Source organism: Ambystoma mexicanum, chromosome 12 (genome assembly GCF_040938575.1).
Source record: "Ambystoma mexicanum isolate Mex_15411 chromosome 12, UKY_AmexF1_1, whole genome shotgun sequence".
Taxonomy (NCBI): Eukaryota; Metazoa; Chordata; class Amphibia; order Caudata; family Ambystomatidae; genus Ambystoma; species Ambystoma mexicanum.
In genome coordinates this window covers 1,072,620,379-1,072,645,781 of record NC_090936.1, presented here as the reverse complement: position 1 = coordinate 1,072,645,781, position 25,403 = coordinate 1,072,620,379, and the positions used below count along the sequence as shown (strand labels likewise).

Genomic DNA, 25,403 nt, shown 5'->3' with positions numbered 1-25,403 from the left:
CCATTATTAGACTGATCCATTTATGATCGGGTGGCCTTTCCGGAAAAGGTTCTAGAATGTGTGAGTGCAGTCTATTGTTGAATCCAGTAAGGCCATTTCTCTATCCTCCCGTCCCCACTTCTCCCACTTATTCACCTACCTGTAACTAGCTTATACAAAGCGGTATTACACATATGTTTGACTTTTGGCCTTATAAAGTATCGGACAACTGTATAAGATGTAGCGACACATGGGTCATTAGGGCTTTGTATAAGAAAAAAGATAAGACTGTTGTGTAAAGTTACAAGTCAATAAGGGTTTGTATATGCAATTGTGAGGTACTGTAGCCTGGAAGGAGAGCGGGTCAGAGTGGTGTCAGAGATCAAAGCAATGGATAGTTTTACGGGGTTTAGTGTCATTAGAGTGGGGGGGGAGCATTTATGCTAGCTCTGAAGCCATGAGTATTTATGATGGAGGTGGAGGTTGGGGCAGAGGGGTGTAACTGTCTTCTTTTGCCACAATCTACAATGCACACAGTCAATTTCTAGCATGCTATACTTGCTGCCTCCCTTCCATAACCCCATGCATGCTGCACCACCCCCTACTGCGCCTCCATCATGTTTGGCTGTGATGTCTTGATCAGTCCTTCTCTTCTCCTCCCATCTCTTCCTTTACCATTCCAGTGCAACCCACTTACTGACCAACTTTTATGGCCCGTTCATCCTCCTGCTTTTGTACCCATTCCCTTGCCATCTATCCCTTCTCCACGCTCTTTTCCCATAAGCGCCCTCTCTTCCTTCCTCCTTCATTCCCTTTCTTCCCTTTCCTTCTCGCACTGCACTTTAATTTCCCAGTCCCTCTTCCTTCTCTCTTCTCCCTCCATTTGCTCTGCCCAGTCAAGCTTTTTGCGTTCCTTCTCCCCTCCCTCTATTGCTGTGGTTACTCCTTGCACCTCCCGTTATCTTCCCTTTAATTTGGAAGAAATACTTGTGGTGCTATTCATTCCTCTGTACCTGTGCCTTCAAATCTGCTTTCATGCACTGCAGCCCTCCCTTGCTCGCTCTTGTGCTGCTAGTGGGTTGTTCTGCACCTTCCTGTTTGTTCTCTTTAGTGTATTGTGATAGTTTGTATGTGGTGTTTAAATGTCCTTCTGCTGCTTTCATTTCTCTCATGGAATGCATTCCTTGCTCACCATCTGTGTCATCAAATATTACACTCCCGGAGGTGCAGAAGGGTGAAACCCCTCTTCCCTCTGCTCGTGCTGGTTCAGCATCTGCTGACTCCTCGCCACTTTCCTTTCCTCCATGCGCCACAGATCAACTGTAGCCAGGCACTTTTCAGCTTCTTTCCCGTGTAAGTGCTTTGTATGTGTGTCAGTAGCAATTGCTGCACGCCTCTGGAGAAGCTGCCTATTAGCAGCCATGGTCTTATTTATTTTCCTTCAGTACTTTTTAATCATTGCTCACTATGTTTTACTAACTTAGCTTGGCATGGAAGCTGCGTGCTACTTAACAGTTGAAGGGGAGTCATTTCTCCGCTACCCCTAAATGCATTATGCTTTTAATTCACCTCAAATTGATAATTTCAGTAATCCGCTGTTCAGGGAGCAAAATTTAGAAAAGAATGCAACATTTCTCTTTTTAAATTTCTATGAGCCTTCTTGGCTCTGCACCTTAGCCAGTGCTCTCCACGTGCAGCCCATCTTCACCAAACCATTGCCTTCTCCGGCACACCCCCACAATCTTGCACATGTGCCTTCCACACACCGCCTCTGGGTCACCTCTCCTGCCTCTCCAAATGCACACCACCAGCTCCTCACCGTCAAAAATTGGTATCCTATGCATCAATCTAAAGGTGACGTCACCAAACTAAAAACACAGTACAAATTATCAGACAAATGTGCATACACAGAACAATAACCCATTGCTTCCAATCCCACACAACGATCCCAAAATAAAACCCCACAATCCCCACAGCTGTCTTCCCACTCACCAGGGTGGAGTATCCATTAATCATTTTCAAATATAATCAGTCTGCACCCGCTGCGTCGTCTCGCGTGTGATGCGCTCCTTCACCAGGGGAACTGAACTAGCCGATTATCTTCTGCAATGTGAGGCAGACACTAGCTATCTTCTGCGTGTATCATCATCTAATACCGAGCTAAAACACTCAGTCAATAGGAATCCTCATCTACTCATCGAACTAGAACGCTGACTCATAGGAATACAACACCCCGTACATGTAATCGCCATCCAGACCAACCAGCGCGGCACTCCGTCCGACATGTGGGCAGTCACTACCCCACCCAATATCCTCATAAACACTAGAAGGGACCACTACCTCCGCTCCAGTCCCGACTACAATTCACATGCCGATCACCACTGATAAGCCGAATTTCACAACAACGTATAACCACCCACCACCGGATTTACAATGCCTCCCCCAGTCCCTATCCAGACAGTGCAACTTACAATGTCTGCAACATACTGATCAACAATACATCCTAATACTTAAAACATTTGCCCATTGTTACCCCACACAATCGCATCCTCCCCTCAAAGCCCATGTTGCTGGTTGCTTGAACTTGTACTTACATTTCCTATGGTGCACTGGCACTTGCTCTGCTACCGGGTCTCCCATCAAGGCGCTTCACTGGACCCCTTCTTCTGCAGGGCTCTCACCTGCCCTCAAGCGGGGTATTTCCAAGTGGCCCCTGATGCCTTTACCCTGTTACGCGTTTTCCTGTAGTCTTCAGGTGCAGGCGAGGGTCCCACAGCTTCTTTTGGTCGGCGGCAGGGAGCGCAGTTCAATGCAGGGCTCGTGCGGGCAGTGCCCATCCACCAAGGGCCTTAAAATGAGCCTCACAGAGGGCACCATCTTGTTGGGGAGAAGTTGGACCCCCACCAGGGCTTCTGGGGGTCCCGGGGTATGGGAGGCCCCAACACCTCCCATTTTGCCCAAGAAGGAAATGCAGCAGAATCCAAGAAAGAAGCAGCATGTTCCAAACTGTTTTATTTCTGGGCAGCAAAGAAAAAACAAACAGGGCTTTGTGCACAGCGAAAATCCAGGCACAGTCTCACCCGGGGCTGGCTTACAAGCCAGCTTTGTAACACACAGCAGGCTGACATCACAAAATTGGACCAGCTCCAAGAAACCAATCTCATCCTGAGATTGGCTGCTAAGTGATAGGTAACCTATAGTGCCCTTATAGGACGCCTGATCATTGGACATTTGGACCTTGGTGTCAGTGGGCTGGCTTAACTGCTCCTTCCCCATTACCTAATTCTAAAATTGTTGCATTGTGAATTTGTTCCCATTAGTTTTAGCTGAACAGGCTTTTCGCCCCTGGGCTCTCAGCGTTCATTGGCCAGAGCTGAGCCATTCTTGTTACAATTATGTTTCAAATTATGTGTGGGTCTTGCGAAAATGTCTTTCGTTCCCAGAGAAAAAAACACTGGGCCCTGGGTGTTCTGCTCTGACTTACTCGTATTTGTGAAGAATTAAAAATGCTTGTCTGCCAGAGTTCACTGTTGTTCAAAGAAAGGCATCTTATCTTACTATAAGACCTTGAGCTGCTCCTGTGTTTGCGAGGCGCATTGCTGAAGTCAGCACGAATCCCCACTGCGGCAGATGTTCAGTGAGACAAGTGTACCTGGCTGTAATTTTCCTGAAACGTGGCTTTACACTGTGCCATTTGATTAGGTTAATTCATATGAGCATCTGCAAGCCTTTAAACAGGAATTCTTGTGTTTTGTAGATTCTGGTATTGCTGCATTCAGGCTAATGTAGCATGTAGGTTGCAGTGTTGTGGAAGTGGGGGTCTTTCAGCATATTTGTCACCCATGGGCGTAGTGGGGCCTGGTGCAAATGATGAGTGTGCGCCTTATTCTTCCTGCTGTTCTGTCCGTTGATGTGTCCGGGGTGAGGGGGCAGGAGTTTGATCTCGATTTTCTCTCTTCAGTGTCATTAGAGTGGGGGGAGCATTTATGCTAGCTCTGAAGCCACGTGTATTTATGGTGGAGGTGGGGTTGGGAGTGGGGTTGGGGCGGTGGTGTAAACTGAGATACTGGTTAGGGAGAAAGCCATTTCTGGAGAAGGGCATGCTTTGGGTGGGAGGGATGTAGGATACGAGGGCATGAGAAGAGTTCTAGCAGTGAAGCTCTTAGCATGGGGGTTGATGGGAGATAACGTGAGAAGGGAAAGAGGAAATCAAGATGGGATCAAGGTGAGTGGATAAAGTGGGCGAAATCTGTTGTGTGCGCGGCATAGCTCAAAGAGCAGAGTGTGTGAGCAGTGCTGTGAGAAGAGAAATAAAGCATTCCAGAAAGAAGAGTGGTGAAGGTACGGGAATGGTAGTAGTGACCCCATCAGCATGTTGAGTTGGAGGGGCCTAAGAAGGGATTTTGTAGGATATGTGGTAAGCCATACAGGTAGGTGACCGACGTGGAGGAGGCTGGGGAAGAGAGCAGAACTAGATTAAATGATCAGATGTCAGACCTTCGGGACCATAGTGTGAGGAGCGGTAAGGAACACATCATGCACTATACTTAACAAAGTTTGTGAACAAATAAATGTATGCTCTTTGCATAAGATGCCGAGAGAGAGATGCCGAGAGAGAAGAGTCCTAATGTAGCTCGAGTGAAGGGAGTTACAGATCCTTGGATTGAGTCAGAGTATGTTTCTTCTTGCAGCTAAGTTTTTCTTGTGAGAGGATGTCCTTGCTGTGTAGGAGATCCCTGGAGCCTTCTGACAAGGAGAGTTTTATCTTTCAAGTATTTCAGAGAGTTGAAAAGAATTGTATGTGATAAAGGTGCTCTTGAGGATGCTGTAAGCTTCATTGGAGGGCCAGTGTAGTTTGATTTAGAACCAGAGTGTTTCGGTCGAAAATGTGGGTGCCAAGTATTTTAGCTTTGCTGTTGCTAGTGGAAACATAACCAACACTAGCTAGTGTAATGTAGGTTTAAAAGAGTTTTTGATGGATGTGAGGATAGATTCAGATTTCTGTAGACTGTTTTGCAAGTACGACTGCCATATTGAGTTTTGGATTTTCTTTAAACAGAGTTGTGTGAAATTCTGTGCCCATGTGACTTAAGTACTTTTTGTGGGCCATCCACTTATTGGTGGATGTTCAGGTCCTTAACCACTTTGCCTATGATGTGTATATGTTGAATACAAGTTTAGAGGATGGAGCCGTAAGGAGAATGTGCCCCCTAACACTGAGGCACCTGCAACGTTATCCCCAATCCAACTGACCCCTCTCATCCAATAACCATTACTAAGATGGACACTACACTTCCCAGTGTGCCCGTGTTTCCTGAAATGCAGAGAAGCACCTAAATGCACCAAGCATCGTCACTGGCCAAGACCTGCTGCAAATCCTGAGGCTCCACTGAGCCGGGAGGTCGACGCCAGCCCTACACGTAAGGCCCAGATCTAAGGCCCCTGTCTTTCTAAGGATGCTGTGGTCGCTGTGCACAGAAGTCCTGATCCATCTCTGCTTTCCACAACGGCCTACCAGCCCCGTGGACCTCCATCGATCCCTCTGCCGATTACCCAGGTTGTCAAGGTACGAAAGCCAGCAGCATTCCTTTTGCACATGAGAACTCACAGCTACTATCCCCTACTCTGCCACTAGACATGTCCAGTCCAAAGCCCAATAAAACGGCCCTCTCCCCACATCCCACTGCCGAAACTAACCTGCTTCCTACCCCCGCTCCAACCATCCGTCCCTCCTCATAACCTTTGCACACTCCCACCCCTGCTCCTCGGTCAGAATGAACTGGCCTTCTCGCATGAACTTTGCTATGTGCCATTTCCACTGTTCCAGCGCTCCACTGCTGCCCCCCCCCCGACAGATGAGCACTGTCCTCCGTTCCTCACCTGCCTTGCTGCACAACTGTCATGATTCCTGCCCCTCATGTCCCCAGCACTCCAAGATGTCAGGCTGGAGCCAGTCCACGATCACCTACATGGCCCTCAAGGGCCTCCCCATCCCTCCAAAAACCCACTTGGAGTCAGACTTGGCGCTTGTGGCACCAGACTCACCCACTCCCATTGGATAACATTGGGGATTGGACTTGTTGTGCATTGATGGGGACAAGATGGATGTGCCCACATATTTCGGTTCCCAGAACTGCATGTGCAGTCTTGTCTTTTGGGTGTGGTTCAACCCAGAGACACCTGGGATACCCAGAGACTATTTAAGCCACGCCCAGGCTGAGAACATGCTTTGTGTTTTCTGCACCTGCAGCGTGACACTCTCCGTGTTCGGATCGGTCTCCAGTAGGCCTGCATCTTTCTTGTGCGATCAGCTCTCCTGCAAGAAAAAGAACACAGTTAGGAACAGCCTTACCTTGCAGCGCTTCTGCCCATCATTCATTGCTTCTTCTGTTCTGCGGGCATCTTCGGCGGTGTCATTCCCATCCCGGCACGCCGCTTCCTAAGGAAAAGGGAAAAGAATAGAAAAAAGGCATTAGTAAGCATTCAGCAAATCTTCGCTTATTTTTAAAGACTGTACGAGCTTCAAACGCTTACCTGAATCCCAGCCGCTCTGGGGGATCTGTCTCCGGAACTTCTCATCCATCTGCAAGAGGGAAAAGACACTCCAGGTTAGCGTGGAAACATCTAGAGGCGCCGCATACCGCGCTTACTCACCGCATTTCTTCTTCATAACCGACATCCACGCTGAAAATGTTGCAGCACCTAAAAGACACAGAAAAAGAACTCCGTTCAATACAAATACGAAAGGGTTGCATCGCACTCTCACCTTCAGCGCTACTCATCTCAGCAGCACATCGCTATCCCCGGGTGCCGGCCATCATCTAAGGAAGGAAAGGAACGAAGTTGGAGAACTGTTCAAAGACTCATTATACTTACCTGTCAGACTCTTGCCAGTGAAGTAACTAGGCAGCAACGAGCCCGCATCAATCAACGCGCCCCTGCGCTGAAAGCAGAACGGAGAGCACACTTTCCAAGAAAACAAGGTGAGCTGTGGATCAAAGGGAAGGGTTGGACCCCAGGGAAGAAGGAGTTCAAGCACAAAGAGACAATAGGGAGTTAAACTCTACCAATCCTGTGTTTCAGGCCAATTCTCCAGTCCAGTAGACTCCAGGGAAGGGTTTGAGGTCGTAAGAGGTCAGAACAGACTGAGTGACGTCCCCGTGGATACCAGGTGATCATTACAACAACCCACAGCACAAACAATCTTCAGCTACAATGTTCCTCCTCCGGATGCCACAGATCTGCACATCGATTCCAGGTTCATGACTTTAGCCACACAGAGGTGTAAAATGGCCAATATCGCATACTCTGTTACCTCTGAATCTTTGCCACTTGTTGCTGTAAGGTACTCATCCACTGCTCTTCCCCCATAACCACGCCTCCTGTTCTACATCTGAATGTATTGTACACCCCTTTTATACAGAAGCTCACCACCAATGCTCCGACAAGATGTACTTGTTTATTCACAAGGCATAAATTAGTTTTCAAAAATTGATTAGCAGAGTTTGCTAATTACATTATTTTTGATTAGCAATTTTGTACTAATAATGTTAATGTCACCAGAGGTTATTTGTACCCAAGACATGAAATGAGCAACAATACAGCAGTTTTGCGCACTGCTGAAATAAGACATTAGTGAGAGGAGTCCGGCCTTTAAACTTCAACTAGACCTGCAGGTCAGGCAACTTAGTTTACCTATTCAACCTCAGAGAAATGCACTCGACCCATAGCAACGGAGGACAACACATTTATAAAATGTGATTTGTTTAAAATGGTGCAAGTCCCTACAAACCCACTTTGTTTGGCACACCGCTGCCACCCAGAGGCCAGCCATGCACATTGAAACTTTTATTTGACATTTTTCTGCAAAGTAAATGTTTAACAAAAGTCTCAAACATCTCTTGCAAATGCTAATCGTCCTTTATAAAAAAAAAATCTACTTGACTATGCAAGTGGACGAAAAGACTTTGCGAGCCATAGATGAGTGTCTGTAAAATGTATAAGGTTAGCTGCATGAATGGACACAAATAAATGTATATGATTACAAAAAGGCTCTGAAAACAGTTTGGCCAGCTGTGTCCTGCAGGTAGTAATATATAATACAATCATAAAGCAAAGACTACGCTGCAGGCCAACTACAGTGTTTTGCATTGCTGTAGATCGGTAGATGTACAGACTGGACAGAACTATTGATCACTATTTTGTGTAAGCATCTAGTTCGCTTTATGTATTCATTATTCAAGCAGTAAGAAAGACTAAGCAGAGTGGATTGCGTAGCAGCCAGAGAACTGGGAAAACTAGGTAGACTATTGTAGTTTGTGGTCATCTCACTTTCAGGGTACCTGGTATAAACCAAAAGATAATACAGAATTTCAAGGAATATGGGTGTGTTCATGGGTTGAACACCAGTTGCAAGATGTATGCAACCTGCAGGTTACACAACTAGGTTTGCCATCAAAAGAATTTGATCATGTACATTTTCAAGTGTTCACTTGTCAATATGATGCATCTTTCCCAACAAAATGAAATGCAGTTGAGGCTAAGAAATTTAGATACACTGACCTAAACTTTACTATAACGGATGGAGCTAATGTGGTGTGTAACAGTATCAATACTGTAATTATACATTATATAATAATTTACATTTTAGGAATGGAATTGCATGAATCACTTTATATAAATGTAAAGGTGACACATACTCGTCTTTGTCAGACAGGATATAGTAAGCTTAATAAAAGTATCCTCCTAATTACGTCTGGTTTGCAATTATTTGAAAAGGAAATTCTTGGCTAGCACTCCCACACATGCCTTTGAGTAAAGCAGACGATTACTGCTGCACTTTCTCTCCATTAGCACTTGAAGTTCACAGAGAAAAGAGGGTGAAGAGTACATCATGGGCAAGAGAGGAATGCAGGGCGAGCTGTGCGTGCATTGAAGAGGGCAACTTAAATAGTTAACTTTGCTATACAAGTGTCCATTTGATTAGCAAACCTGAAAAGAAAGCGAGGAAGGAGGGAAAGAGTCCACAGAGTAGTTGGAGAGGATGGTGGGAAACTTTTTCTGTTTTAGAGGGTTTAAGATGCATGAACTAGGATTGATCTTCAGTAAGTCGGGTTGAGACAGTGGAATAAAGAGCCGTAGAAGGAAGAGAATGAGAATAAAATCTGAGTTGTCAGCGTAAAAGTGACAAGGGTTAAAAGATCCGATGAGGGGTGTGGAGGGAATGGTGTAGATGGAGAGCAGTGCAGGACCAAGAACTGAAACATGTGGAACGCTGTAAAAGAGTGCAAGGGGAGGAAGTGAGACCATGCCAAGAAACTGTGCTGTGCGATTGGAGAGATGGGACTGAAAGAGAGGGAATCAGGAAAACCAAGAGCAGTGAGAGCGCAGTAGGGTTATGGATAGAAGAAAGATATCAGATCTCATATTATAATGTTATGTTATTTACACAATGATTTCATGAACCTTTCCCACAACATACTTAGGAGATGGCAAGTGAAATGGGTATAATATATAATACTTATAATTTTGTTTTTTATATAGCGTTTTATTCTGAAGCGCTTTACATAGGACATATTTACATACATTAATATTCTTACCCATTTAAGACCCTGGTCTCAAGGAATAGATGTTTAACAATTGTGACGAATCTGAGGATGTCGTCCCGTCTCCCCTCGGGGAGACCTTGCTCATGGTGCCAGAGCGGTGCGTCCACAGTACAATAGTCCCACTGGGGGTGGTGCACTCAGGGAGAGATCACATGGGGAAGGACTCCCCCTATGCAATTGGGGACAACCATCCTAGGAGAACGAACTTTGACCCTGCTTCATTACACTCAACCCCTTCAACCCGAAATCCTCCTTCGCCCCTCATTAGATGGTTAAAATATATTCTTGCAAGGTCAGTCAAACCAACAAACATGATAAGACTGAGGGACCAAAAGATGCAAAGTGTTTTACATGTAATGTGGACAGTGGTACTGTGAAGATCATCACCGAGAGGCTGAGGATCACTCTGACGAAGCAGAGTCAACGGTTTAGCTTCTTTTCATAAGTGATTGGTCCAAGGAAGTACAATTTCCCTACACAGGAGTTACAAAGAAGATCAGCTGGATAGCAGACTCGAGAGAGCGGTCTACCAAGGTCCAACAGCGGTAGCCGTGCAGGATGGCAACTAGCGCAAGCTGCCAGGGAAGCCATACCTGGAGTGAATCCTCCCCGCGTCCCAAGCACTGGCGAAGCTTGAGAACAGAACATGCAGCCTAGAAGCGTTGGGACTGTAGTGCTGCTGCAGACACAGCTGGGTTCCAAACACTGCCAGAACCTTGCATAGGGATAAGGTATGCGGGTTGTCCAGGAGCTCTAGGAGGCCCAGGGAAGCAATACAAAGCTGGAAGGAGTGATTTATATGTATGACAGGAGAGAACCAAGCATATATAGTGAGGCTGTGCGAGTCTGAGACCCCCACACCCAAATAAGAGGTTGAGAACAAAAGGGGTCTGGGACCCTGAATGCAAGTGAAAGAAAGCCGGAAGAATTGTATGTTTGGGAGGAGAGTGAACCGAACGGCTACAACACCTTGTTACAAGTCTATGTCCCACACCCAACTAACACCCATATGAGAGAAAGAGGTTCTGGAACTCTGTGAAAGGAAAATACAGTTCATGAGAAACCTCTGGTTTGGAAGGAGAGTGAACCAAGCCGTGTAAAGTATTGAGACTGGGGCTCACACCCAGATGAGTGTTTGGAAGCAAAAGGGTAAATCACCCTGGAACTGATCAAAGGGAATACTACCTTTGGTAGCAAGCTGTACCAAGTGGATAGGATAAATAAGCACAAACACAAGACCCATTGCTTTGTGAATTACTCAGTGACATCTTATCCGAGAAGAGCCTCAAGATCCCTAAAATGAATGAGCACAAAACCAAGTTGACAGAATTTAACAGTTCCTCGCGAGTGATCCCTCAACTTGATACAGGAAGAAGTCTATGGTAAAGGAGCATGACCCAGCTTTGAAATCTTGCTTTTTGGAACATTGTTTTACATTACTTTTACTACCAGTAAAACTCTGGTCTTTTCTGTTGTTTGAAGCACACAAAGAACACTTTTTCCTTTGCGAGAGATCATCCTTGCACAGTTATTTTAGATTATTTCGTATTGGGGACAGAAGTAGGTTTTTGGGACACGCCTGACAGACTTCTTTATTTCGGACTCCCTGACAATTTAATTAGTTTGCTTTGGAGGTAGGGAAACCCTTCTTAGCTTTAGGGATAGATGCATTTTTCCAACCATCTTTTACTTAATAAAGTCTATACCCTAAAACATTGAAAACCAAAGGTGGTGCCTTGCGGGTATTAGAACCAATTTCATATTAAATTGGTAATTGGGGCTACAGAAGTAATCATGGATAAGTTCAGGCAAATATGTAATTATTAATTTATTAGCACATTACAAAAATCCTATACTAAAAATACTAAGACAATTCACAATATAATACCATTCGTACAACATTTCATAAAATCCATTGAATATTGTGCAAAGTTGCATGAATCAGATGTTGCGCAAAAGGCAACCAAAACTTGTGCAAATAAGCACAATTCAATTACAACTATGCACCTCTAAATTCATTCAGAGTGATGAATTTAGAGGTGCATGGTTGTAATTGAATCGTTTGAAATTGGTGATTTTTCGCCATAAGGCATGAGCATATATAGGTTTTATAAACATTTATTTAGATTGTGATTATTTTTAATAACAAATATTGCACAATTATGCGTATTTGCTAAATTTTTGCTTGCCATTTCCACAACATCTGACTCATGCAACTTTGCACAATTTTCGATGGGTTTTATGAAATGTTATTGTATGAATGGTGTTTTATTGGGAATTGTCGTATTTTTAATATATGATTTTTGTAATATGCTAATAAATTAATAATTACATATTTGTCTGAACTTATCCATGATTATGTCTATGCCCCAGTTAAGAATGTAATGTGATATTGGTCCTAATACCTGCGAGGCACCACCTTTTGGTTTTTGATATAGTTGGTCCACAGGTGCCTGTGAAGTTAAGGGGAATACCCACCTTTAGGTCCTACTATACCCAAAACATACCACCCATTGTGTCTGAGCCTTACTGCTGCACCCTTACTCAAAGTAAACTGTACGACATACAAAGGTTGAAGGGTGTTGGGTCGACTTTGGAGAAACTGTAAGGGGAGCCCTGAGGACGCATTAGCTCAACATTACTATAAATCATACTTGTCAATTGTTAACTTTTGCTTACTCCTTTTGGAAGTGATTACATTTTTGTTCCTATTTTGCGACTTTCAAAATTGTTTTTTACAAAAAATACTATGCATTGAATTGTATGTATATAAATGTAGGCATTTGATTTTTGCACATTTGCCCCCTTAGCACACGGACTTAAGTTCATATCTGTACATGGTTAAATGTTGGTGATGTTTGTATCGTTGGACCAGAAGGCCATAGAAATTGTGAATTGAAAAGGTAAAGTTTGACCACATTAAAAAGGGGTGTATGAAACCATGATTATCATGAATGAGCACTTTCATATATGAATTGAGTATTTGTAATTAATATTACTAAAAATTACAAAAATGACAAGTTAAAATGACTGACTGCCCTATTAAATTGATTAGCAGTTAAATATTGAATAATTGAAAATGAATAGTCTTTGTTAGGTGCCCTTTTGTTTATATATTATTCTATGTTGTGGGCAGGGGCAGACGTTGGGTAGTTTGAAGGTCTAGTGTCATTTCCAGGCTGTGTTTAGCATGACAAATTCCATAACCTAGACTTGGCAAGGGAGGAGGCGGGGTTGTAACCCCTTTTTAAAAGGAGTTTTGAAGAGAAGGGAGGAATCCAGAGCCAGCCCTAATACCGAGGCTAGGCTCGGCCAGGAGGGCCACACTACTTCTTACCCTCCTTTGTGGCAGTATGTTGGTTTGCAGAAATTTGTCTCCAGCATTAACTCAAATGCTGGTCAGTGCCTGTTTTCGTTTTCAGAGACCCCCAACCAAATGCAGAAACCCAATAGCAAAGTTCTAGCAAGAAAATTGTCATCAGCGCCCGCACGTAAAATTACAGAGCAGCAAAGAAAAGCCACAGCCCTGCAGAGACCCGATTGAAGCAGCACAGACACCACACAGAGATTTGCATCACAGGGCCAGCAGAGGCCATGGACAAACACATGCTACCAATAACAGCACCACCAGAGACAAAAAGTGGGAAATGGGAACCACCCTCCTCCAGACTTACTGGGATACTCCACGGAAACAGGTCCCAGAGTATGAACTTGGACCTTGCCCTTTGTGAGGATCCAGGAATGAGACTAGGACACAAGGGATTGATAGTTTTGGTCAAATACCTTTTTTTTTTATTAAAACAAAAATGGATTCCCTACCTAGAACCAAAACTAAGGGTCTCTCGATGTCAATGTCCAGAACAAAACTGTCACATGTCCAAAGTACTATTCTGACCCTCACACTCTAATGAAATAAACTAAGGTGAAAAGGGAAATGTATTTGGCCTTGAGTGACTGATAAATGCTCAAATGGAAATTGCACAACTCCAACGTAAAAGTTCCAGTTGGAGAGAAAGATAGTGTTCCTTGTTCCAGAGGGTGATTCCCTTCCCCTGCATTTCGAATGGATTGTGTCCTCCCATGTATTCCTCATCTGTGATATATCCAAGTCTGCTTCCAGCTTGCTTCAGAATATTTTTCCATAGGGTCGAGCAGTGTCGAATCATTGCCCTCGACGGCCTCCATAGCGTCCTCGGCCGTGATGTTGATATATGAAGCATGCACAGTGACAGTTAGCTCATTTCTATTTTTTCCACATGCTAGTGTGCTTCAGAGCGATAACCCCAGTGAAATTTCGATTACTTTTCACTTCAAGAATTTATTTGATTTGACATATCCTCGACACCGAACACCAGGTTTAAGTGGTGTGCTGACTGTGGGGCAAAAATGTCCATTCTAGACCTGCACCAAGTCTGTCTGTGGTTCCTGGGGATAGGCTACAAAATGGACGACTGTGGCTCGTGCCAGTCCATGACGATCAACCCTTGCAGGAAAGGAAGGGGAGAGTTCAAGCTGGTAAACCCTCTCCCAAATCCCCTATTTCACCGTCCAAAAGAAAATTGTCCTCCAACTCGAGGGATGTCCCCCCTGAGAAAAAGCATCCCAACACTGGCGACGCTCCAGATCGAGGTAATGAAGCTCCCAAAAAATGATAGAAGTGCCGCCGTAGATCCTCGCTGACTTCTTCCTCGTCTTCAGATAGTGTCCTTTCCCCAAAAATCAACTCCTGCAGAATGGGAAGATTTACACCTAAAAATACTCTACATTTTCCAGAGGCAGGCTCCTCCGAGTGTCGCTCTTAAGGAGTCAGAGAAGTCAAGCCACCCCTCTGCATCTAAGAAGACCAGCAGGGAGTCAAATGTCTTTCCTTCCCACGTGCCAAAGAGCCCAGAAAGAGAGGCTCCTCGATACAAGTTGAAGGAGTGTTCGATACATAAGATGTAACGGTCATCTTCCTCCTTGAAGGAAAGGGGTTCAGGACCCTCAACTCCGGTCTCAAGTCTTCCTCTGGTGCTGTTAAGTAGTTCACACGAGCCATATAATAAGTTGAAGCTGTCGAAACATTCACTGAATGCTTACTTTAAGTTGTTGAGGGCCTCTGTGCATCGGGGCATTCTGTGCCTTCAAAACATTAAACAACGTAGATGGACTCGACAAAGTCTTATAAACTTTTGCCTAGACCAGATTTCTTATGAATTTGCAACACCCAATGTCACAGAGTAGCTTATTTCTCAAGAATCAAAAATGCTACATTTTGATGAGACAGTAAGAGCAACCAGCAGTTGGGAGACCTCTCAAAACGGACTTTGGGAACCCAGAGGTGGCTGGATATTCAGACAGTAATAGGTAAAGTCTCCGAATATCTTGGGTGGTCAAAATCAGCTGCGATTGTGGCACAAAAAAAAGATGACCTTACTAATATATATATATATGTATATATATATATAAAAGAAGCGGTATTCACATTTCACACCGCTTTGAGAGCAAGGGTTATTGGTTGAAACCAGATTAGGTTCCTCCAGCTAATAAGTTGCTGACAAAGAAATGCAGAACAGCTTCTATAGATCCCCACTTCCTGAATAGGCAATCGAAACCAGAGAGCCTAGTGGTTCAGGCTGATGCAAAAGCATCTTATAAAGCATCAGCTTATCCATCCACTCCAGCTCACAAGGACGATAGGAAAGTGGATGCTTTAGGAAAGAGAATGTTTAGCACAGGCAGCATGGCTCTGAAATCTGCTAATGCCATAAGTGCCCTGGCAAAGTATACCCACACACTTTGGGGGGTAGCTGCCATAGCAGCAGACCACATACCAAAAGGAGAGGGGGGGTTTTAAATCCGATTCCAGATGGAAAAGATGCATTGAGGCAATAATTGCTGTCAAGTCCAGATACGGTTGACTCAGAGTAGGGCAATGGCTGCCATTGCAGTATTAAGATGCCTGGCATGATCCAGAGGTTAGGTTTCACGCCAGATGTCCAGGGACATTTGCTGGACATGCCCTTTGATGGAACACAGTTATTTGGTGAAAAAGCCGACAGTAACTTAGAAAAACTGCAAGCTTCAAAAGCTGCAGCTATATCTTTAGGGCGACAATAAGGTAACCTGTAAAATCAGGACATGGGTGGACCGATGCCCTTTTCGCTTCCATTCTTCCATCTCATGGGGAAGAGGACAGTACCCTGAAAGGGGTCAGAGCAGGGCACCTCATGGAGGTAGAACACCCTGTGCATCACCTGCTGAATTGCCCTCCGCTGCGGCTGGAGCAACAAAATCCATTTCGACCATCACCCACAATTCGGTAGTAGGTGGCTGACTGTCCCAACATCTCCGGTGTTGATGGGGCATAACTTTGGATGCATGGGTGCAACAGACAGTAGCCTATGGTTATTGCCTCCCTTTCATAAGGAAACCTCCAGGTTGCCCCCCAAAAGCCTGATCTTCTTTGGATCCAAAACCGCTCCTCCAACAGGAAATTCTAATACTATTGGAGAAAGGTGCAATAGAAATATTACCTGCAATGGAGAGACACCAGGGATGGAACTCTTTTCCTACTCCCAAAAAAGGCCAGAGGAGTGACCCATCTTGGACTTGAAATGCTTGAACAAGTTCCTCAGTAAGGACAAGTTCAATATGGTAACCCTTTTGCAGGACCTTCAGGTCCTTAGACTACAGGACTGGCTGGTGTCATTTGACTTTCAGGATGCCCATTGATCTCAAGCACAGGAAGTACCTGAGGTTCGCAATTGGTGGTACTCATTATCAGTTTCGGGTTCTGCCATTAAGGTTCATATCAGCACTGGGGGTCTTCACCAAGCGTATGGCAATGATGGCAGCAAGTCTGAGGAAGCGGGATCCACATCTACGCCTCCGTCATCTGTCGCACCTGCCACTTTTTCCATGAGCTGGGCTTATCCCTGAACTTTCAGAAGTCCCACTTGACACCTTCACATAAGATTCAAGTTATTGGAGCAGTCCTGGATTCAGTCTCAGAAAAAGCCTTGGTACCAGAGTTGAGGGCCCAACATCTCCTGGCCTTCGACTTCCTAAGGTTGCTCGTCCTCATGGAATCCTGCATTTTTCTGGTGCCAGAAGCCCATCTGAGAATGAGATCCCTTCAATGGTCTCTCAGATCCCAGTGGTCTCAATTCTCTGGCAGAATGACGGACCTTGTTCAGATCCCAGACAAAGCTCAGGATCTCGTGTGGTGGGCCTTCCGAGAGAATGTGATGAGGAGAAACTTTTGGCAACCATGGCCGGAGAGGACAGTAGTGACATATTCCTCCTTCACAAGATGGGTAGCGCATATGAAGGATCTTTCAGTCAGCAACCACTGGTGTCAGAGTCCAGACATAATCTGTTGGAGCTGAAGGAAATCGGACTACCGCTGATGGCCTTCCTGCCCACAATACGGGGAAAGGTGTCCTGATAATGACAGGCAAAACAGTGGCCATGCAGTACCTCCACACAAGAGGGGGCGTAGGGTTACTTCCCCTGTGCAGAGAGGCAGTGCAGCTAAGAAAGGGAATCTCTCGTCTGCCAGTTCATTTAGCCGCAGATAAGACATTGCGGTGGACGCTCTGAGCAGGCAGAGCTCGATCTCCCACAAAGATCAAAGCAAAGGGGCTGTGGAGGAGCTATTGTATATATTGAACCAGGTTTTTTGGGGGCCACAAAAGGAATCTGGTGTTAAATTGTCATTTGACAAGAATAGTGGAAAAAATGGAGTTTGTACGCGAAGGACATCAAAGCAATAACTTCCTTTCTACATCTCATCTGCCCTTTGCCCTTGAAAGGCCAACTAATGTCATTATGGTCACCCACCACGATGACGTATCCAGATTTCACGTAAAAATACCTTGTTTCAACGCAAGAAAACAGCAGTGGTTGCAGAAGTGTACAGACACCAAATTGCCAACTAAGAAAATTGCAATTCGAACTCAATCCAACTGGTCACAATACTAAAAGGCAAGCAACGTACAGCTCCAGCACAAGGGATTACTTTGCTTCTTATTCATTTACACCGTCCGATGAGGTTTTGAGCAATTTTGATCTAGTAACCAATTATAGACTCAGTCAGGCTATTAAATATTACATTGCTGTTGGTTAAACAAAAGAAATGCTATTGCTTGTGCTTCAGCATTTCAATTTAGGAGGTCGTGCTACTGTACACCCCATTTATTCTATAAACACTTAATACTCAAACCTTTGAGTCGCTTTTCACTCACAAACAATCCATTGAATACATTTGCATACTCAGAATGGAAATTAAATATTCGGTGTGTGCAGTAAAGATGATATGGAAATGTCCTTATAAAATGCGGATACACATATAGTGAGCCAAAGTCGTATTAACAGAAACGGCGTTAGAATAGAAGCGGCCAGAAGTAAGGCAGAGATTATAGTTTGCTCATTAGAGGTTATGAAGAACAGGCTTCACAAAACCTGCAGCACAAGGTAGGAAGTTGACACTGCATGCGCCTTGAATGTATGCCATCGATTTAGTTGTCTCACACCCACACAAGTCACCCCATCTACCCAAAACTACTAAGATGACAGCTCTGAAAAAATGAAAATGTGGATACAAAATTCAAAGCAGCAGAAAAAGATCACCTGAATAAATAATCAAAATTGAACTAGACGAGATTTCTCCTGCGAACAGATCATTAAGATTTCGCCATAGAGTTTATGCATCCCAGACACAGCATCCGAGGGTTCTAAATTACAAGAAAGGACAGGGGAATCATCAGTGCCATGTTACATTGCAGAGAACGTTGTAATTATCTAGGGCTGATGGCAAAAATCTAATATTGAGAGAACTATGGTTCTAGAGGATGCTGCAGCAATAAGGGGAATTGCAGTTGAGAAAAAAATAATGATGGCTTGCTCCGAGTCCGAGGATGGCCATCTCACCTACAAACCTTCTCTACAGCAACATCAAAGTTATCCTCGGCAGACATAATTCAAAGTGTTGGTAGATGACGTCATGTTGGACTACCAGGAGAAGAAGCGACAAACACTACAGCCGTTCCTTGCCCCCCCCCACCAAGCCTCTGTCATCCCCTCAAAGTGTGCAGCCAACTTTTGTGCAGAGTTGGATGCAAAGATACTGATCTGCGACCCTAGTTAAGGGGGCAAGCAAAGCAAGACTGGAAATTAAACTCAACTGCCCCATACCCGAAAGTAGGGTAAAGAGGCAGCTGGAAAGCCATTATTTAATATACTCTAATCGCCATCTGCTAACCGTAAAAATTCAAGTGGAGTGATTTGTAACTGGACTAGCAGAATAGGTTGTATTCCGTGGAAGGCAGCAGAGGTACAGAATGTGAGACTTGCGTTTAAAGTGAAGTCCACAAACTGGATAGACTATTCATAGCCCCAGTAGATCTCGGTTCGGAGCCAATAACTGTAGAAATGTGCTAACCTGCACATGGAGTGTGGATATTCAATTCGAGGAGTCACTCAACATTAGTGGACAAAGGGGTCTTTGTGCCCATTCTAATCTATGACTGCCTTATTTGTTATTCCCAGATAGTCTTTCCTTTCCAAACAGAGGTGGAGACATGGTACGTCCTGAGCGGGCAAGGCCCACCCAAAATCTGTAAATGCCCAATCAGCAGCGCTGTGTGGACATGTACAGATGTTAACGTTGCTGCGGTGGTCCAACTATATTTGCTTCAAGCCCCACTTGTTAGAAACTCCTGACTACACCCCTGTTTCCAAGTGCCTTGCAGCATCGGAAGGTTTTAGGTCACTCTCCTTAATGCCATCGGGTAGCTTATCCATATTGCGCGATTTCAAAAAGGTTTGAGGTGGTACTTCAAACAAACGAATACATATTCTTTCCTCTGTCAATTCAGGAGTTACCGTCAAGAGGCAAATGTGCCAGTCATTTTATATAGAAGTTGTGAGTCAGTGACAGGATTGTCATTTAACGATCAGCTTCTGTTTTTTTTTTTTTTACAACTCTACGCGCCCAAAGGTTTATAGTCGGGTGTACCAGATAACAGGCTGGAGGATCCCAGAATGGGTTCTCTCCCACGTTTTATCGCCTGCATGTACTCGTCACCTCTGACACTGCCACCCACAACATCATGATGCACTGTGTCTAGCATAAGTATCGGGGTACCTGCATCATCTGGACACCCCCCCCTTACTCTCGTCATTCACCTTAGTCTAAATCCTCCGGTCAGACAAGCCCCCCACCCCTTAAATCCCTTTCTGCCTTTTAGCTTTAACACAACTCCCTACGCTCATGCCCCTTTTCATTGTTTATTTTCTTTAAACCTTTCCAACCACTTACAAGTCTATTTCTCATACCACACACCCGCCAACTTCAAGACACTAAGAATAACTACCCGCTTCCCCTAATCACTGACAAGACGCAATGTGAGGGAAATGCTCACTGAAGGGCCAATCGAGGATAGCATGGTAGGACTCGGTCAACTATCCATCCGGATATTGACTTGAACATTTTGGGTTACCTTAGGACTTCTACATATCTGAGAAACGAACAATGGACACATCATTAAAGTAAATAAACAGTCACTCACTGGGACAAACAAAGTATGTATTTTCCATTACAAAGGTTCCATCATCCACACTGCCACAGTCACACTGCACACCAGACAACCCCAAGTTTGTTAAAACCGGCTTTTCAACAGGCATTAAGATAACCAACCTTTTCTGCGTGTCAGACCTCCTGGCTTGTTCTAATGCCAGCTCTTCAGTTATTCTTTTTCGTAGTTCTTCTTCATTAACTAGAAAATTAAAATGAAACGGGTTATTCCAAAGGCAACTTTAATTCAAGTCATATGTGTATGTATTTACTAGTTTACCACAGCGCCTGGTTCAGAGCACTTAAGCATGGCCAATGCATATAGTCTCAATATCTGAATGATCTACAAAGTATTATTTAGGTACTGCATTTGCAATATTTATGGCTCTTGGCTTAAAAAGGTTGTATGCTGATACACTTGAATGGAAAGCCATTGATCCTACATAAAACACTTCATTCAGTTTTGTTCTAAATTTCATGCCAATTTTATATCAAATAAGAAGCAGGTTAACCTCCATTAACAAATCACACTAGCTGATGGCTGGAAGGAAAGCTGTTTTTGCACTCCTATCAGCTCCCATCGGTTGATGCCCATCAGTGATCAAACTTTTCACGTGAGGAGGGCGGCATTTTGTAATGGAAGGGAGCAAATGGCTAAGAGTACTTGAGTCACCAAAGGTCTAACTTTCCTGTTCATATCCATTAGACTCGAACCAAAGAGAAATATCTGAGGATAGATTACCAGAGAGAAAACTTAGGTGCAGGCAGATGTAGTGTGTGTTCCCATCTGTAGATGAAACATTCAGAAATTATTACGAAAGACACCATGTATCACCAATGTGATTTCTGCAAATGGAATAAGCTGCCTTAGTTGGTTTAGTGTACAGGAGTAGCAGATTCAGATTAAAAAATGGCATGTGTTGCAGGAATTATTGACCAAGATCTATCTAGAAGCATAACAATACAGCCTGCCCGAGTTTCTCCCAACTTCAGTGGCAAGCATATCTGTAGAGCTCATTTCCCAGTGTTTATGTTTAACATCGAGACCGAGAGCCTGGGTATCTGCTGGAGTCAGTGGAAAGACGACAAATGAAGATTTCCCGGTGAAGGTGAAAATTCAACAGAATCTTAGGAAAAGATTTACAGTAATTGAAAACATAGGCGAGAATGACCTCCAGGTCAAAATACTGCCTCCTACAGACAGTGTTCATTCTAAATCCAATTCGCTCACAGCTCAAATGCCTACAAGAGAGGGCTCAATGAAACTCCTAGAATATTTGTGAGCTCTAAGAAAGTAGTCTTCCAAGTTATAAGGGCCATTTAACAGAAAGAAAGGCTCAAAGGATCTGCTCATGAGAACTGGCAACATTACACCTAAATCCCATTGTTGTGGAGATGCAAGCTGCCTAACCGTGGTGGTGGAATGAAGTATGTGAAAAATGCTATAAAAATGTTTCATCACCTCAGTAGATTAATAAAACAATATACAAGTAGTATTATAAATCATGCAAATCAGAAGATCGATTAATTCTGGCAATGACCAATGACAGAATGTAAGTCACTTGTAGATATGCAGTGGCCTTTTGGAGTCCTACCTGGAAGCACAATGATGTCTTTCGTGCAATGATATCTATAGTGCCTCAGTGTTCTATTTTTCTGCAACCTAACACTTGAGGTGGGAGGATGGAGTACCTTAGCAACCAGAAGCAAAACCTTTAATTTAATAACCTATTCATCGCATGGATAAATATGCCTGCAGATTCTCCACAGCAGCACATGCATCCTCATAATGGGTTTAAATATGCAATGAGCAAGTACTTCAAGCCTGAAAATATGATATTCCTTGCACTGAATCCCAACAATATTCTGGCAATCCAAAACCAAGATCCCTTACCCATACAACCACCAATACCCTCAAACTTCAAAAGATCACGAGGTTCTCCTACCACCATGAAGGTTAGGAGGTAACACTACTAAAAGCGGCTTGTAAAGGTTCTACATTTTAAAAATTAAAGTAGCATAAATGCGTGCTAGCCAGACAAACAATACAGCTTGCTCATTCACGCTGGCTGTTTCAAATAACAGGACTTGCAGAGATTCGATCGATATTAGGATACCCCACATTTGTGGCAGTCCACTTTTAAAAAACACATAGGTCTCTTCATCTGGCAGCTATAACACAACTGAAATACAAACATTGTATAGGTAAGAGCAGATCGATTACCTACTTACTCTAGCAAGTGAAGGGTACAAATTGGTTAAACACAGAAAATTAGGCCAATCATACATCAGTCTCCAGCTGGAAAGCAGAGCTTTGGTACATCACGTGCTCCAGGTTATCAATGAGTTTGCCCTCATGTTCGATTTGCTGAGAGGGAGGACAAGAGGATTTAGCGTACAATATGGATAAAGCCGCCACAGATCACATCTGGGATTGTGATGCCAGGTAATCAATCCCAGGGGGGGCCTGGCCAATATGCACATTGATCTTTATTCACCACCTGGATGGAATGCGGCTTCCCTCCGATTTTTTGGTTTGCCTTAAGGACGACCTTTTGAAGATGTATCCTGGAACTACGTTTATCCCTGTTCACCAAAAGAAGCAGGAGCACACAGTGTTCCCAAACCATAGCCTCTTGCATAGAAACCACAAGATACCCCAACACCGTCCATCGTCTTAGGAAAGATATAAGTGGCTGATTAAAAGCCTTCCTCATGCTCTTCTTTTGAAATCACAGTAGCACCTTCAGCTTCCTGAAGTTGAGGCTGATCTTGAACCACTAGTGAGGGTGGGATTTGGGGAGTGGGTGTGGGGGGAGACACCAGAGGGCGATGCTAGTAATGGTTGCAGAGAATTTCTAGGCATGCTGGAGGCAAAGGAAGAGGAGTCGGTACTGACAGAGCATGTCTTTACCTCACTGAAGAGATGTGGAGTGGCTTGGAAAGGCGACACCAGACAAGGGTCGTGCCAAAAAGGAATTGCAGAAATTCTGGTAGAGTAGTTTGCTGGCTAAATCTCTTTCCAACACTACAAATGGTCAACGAGCGCCCTGGCAGAAAGTGTCAAAGAGTGAGCACAAGTTCCACCCGTCATTGGGACCAAGGCATTCAAAAGGTGAGGGATTAATAGCCAGGAAGTTTCACTCAGGTTCTGTAGGAGGAAATCATTTACATTACAGGGGTTAATGGCTTACCATGGGTGAATTAGCACTCAGTACACTTAACATTGAATATCTTCTCCGAGGTGCCTGGCTGCACATGAGCCACAAGCAGAGCCGCATTGCAGCCATACCAGGAAAAAGATCTAATGGAATTACAGTATTGGCTGGCACAGATTAGGAAGTTTAGAAGGCTGTGTGACTAGGACGATAGTCTTAGTCCCAGGCACAGGCGCGCCCAGTGATGCGCGAGACTCCATAAATACAAGGCTTTCTTGCTTGACAACCGGAATGAAGTTCAGGTTGGTGCTCATCATCAGGTCCCATTACACATGATGGCAGGGATTGTGTCACCTAAGTAGGCCAAGCTTTTCTTTTGCAGAACATTGTTTCCCACACTATTTGTATTTAGAAGTAAGGATTGACAATAGGTTGATTAGTATAGGCAATTTTATTTTGACAAACGTGACTAGGACTGCGTTATCGGATGGTCATAGCTTGCTCCCATCTTTAGATATAGGTTTAGATAGGTGTTTTTCAAACCCAATTGAAGTTCAAAAACACCCTTGAACTGTTATCGCTTGTGTCCGTCTTACTGTTTGATACCATGCCTTCCTTACACAACACAGGAACGTCCAAAGCAGCTGTGTCAGTGGGCTGTGTGACCGATTCTGTAGACATCAGGGTCCCAACTATTTAACCAGTCTCAGATACTTTGCTGTCAGTTGGATTGCAAGCACAAGGGGCCCCCCTCCCCCGCCCATCTGCTTCCTAAAGTTTCTCGGCGAGCATTAGCCTGCGGCCACAACATGCTCCAAGGTATTAAGACGCTGGGCGCAAGCATTCTTTGTCCCTACAGACATCTCAGTTTGGAATCTGATCATGAGGAGAGGGCTCTTGTGGCCCCCATCCTGAGGAACTGTTGGGAATCAATCACTGGGGCAAGATGCCTGTGAAAAAATAGGAACACTTGTACTTGCCCACTTTCTATTCACAAAATCAACTCTCACCAAGTCTCAGTAAGTGATGGACCTCCTACCACCTTGTACGCCTTGAACATAGTAACCTTAAAGAAAAAGGTGTTCCAGTTTTACTCCAAGCGACCAATCCAAGACACTCGAACTGAAATGCTTGCCCAAGCATGACATGCAGAGGCAGAGACAGGCTGACGCCGAGCTTTCTTGGCTAAACACCGGAAGGTTTCCCTCTTAAAAAAAAAAAATAGTTTGAGGCACAAAACAATGCAAAGATGATGGCGAGTGCCCCAAACCAGTAAGGATGAAAAAAAGGGCTGATGGTTGGGCGAGAAGTACAAGCCTGCAAGTTTGTCTTTAATGAATTGCTGTATACACCCATGTGTTACGTGAGGTTTTTGATTCAATCCTGCTCGAACCTCATTCTCATATACTTTTATGAGGTCAATATCCTGCAAGTATGAAGGAAAGCATAAAGTACGTGGTAGTAAGTGATCCAGAAGATCAATGGAGGAGGGAAGGGGCGTGGTGTACGTTCTGACACACTCACTTGAAATTTGCAAACCAGGTGTGCCTGGTGGTGCGTCAACAAACTGGTAACACAAATGAGGATCGTACAATGGTGCAACCAGATTTATATGCAGAACAACAATGAGCTGCTGTTCCAACAATAAGGGGAAGACGTCTATTTAAACATGTTTTCCCTAAAAATGGTTAACTTTCCTAAAGCTGGACACTACCATCAGGAAAGGTGAATACATTGATTTTCCACATTTGAAATGCACATGTGTTTTCTCACTTCCAGGGACTTGTAACCGGTTTCTTTTACTGTGTGAATCATGTACATTTGCAGGAGAAAAATGTTGTAGGCGCAAACTTCATGTCCCGCCTGTGTGCCTCACCATGCATGAGCAGCGTGTGCACAATTTTCACCTACTGAACTTTGCACTAGCAAATGGAATTCTTTGTGCGAATCGGGAACAGTACATGTCGTGGAATTTAATGGAGTACAAAATGGAGAACTTGCAGAAGGACCTTTAAAGTTCCTAGTTTTGTTGTCACAAAGGTGGAAAGTTGGGGCAATACTCTCGAATTTCCTCGAGCCACACAGCCGATTGCTTACTCC

At 44.3% G+C, this 25,403-nt stretch overlaps 1 protein-coding gene across 1 annotated transcript in view; it reads right to left on the bottom strand.

Moving 5' to 3' along the window:
- The window catches only part of CHCHD3 (coiled-coil-helix-coiled-coil-helix domain containing 3), a 1,467,811-nt gene that overhangs the window by 1,151,324 nt on the left and 291,084 nt on the right, over positions 1-25,403 (bottom strand). Inside the window, exon 3 of the mRNA XM_069629626.1 lies at positions 20,269-20,347. Within this exon, the coding sequence (XP_069485727.1) occupies positions 20,269-20,347 (79 nt within the window). The remainder of the gene's footprint in view (positions 1-20,268; positions 20,348-25,403) is intronic.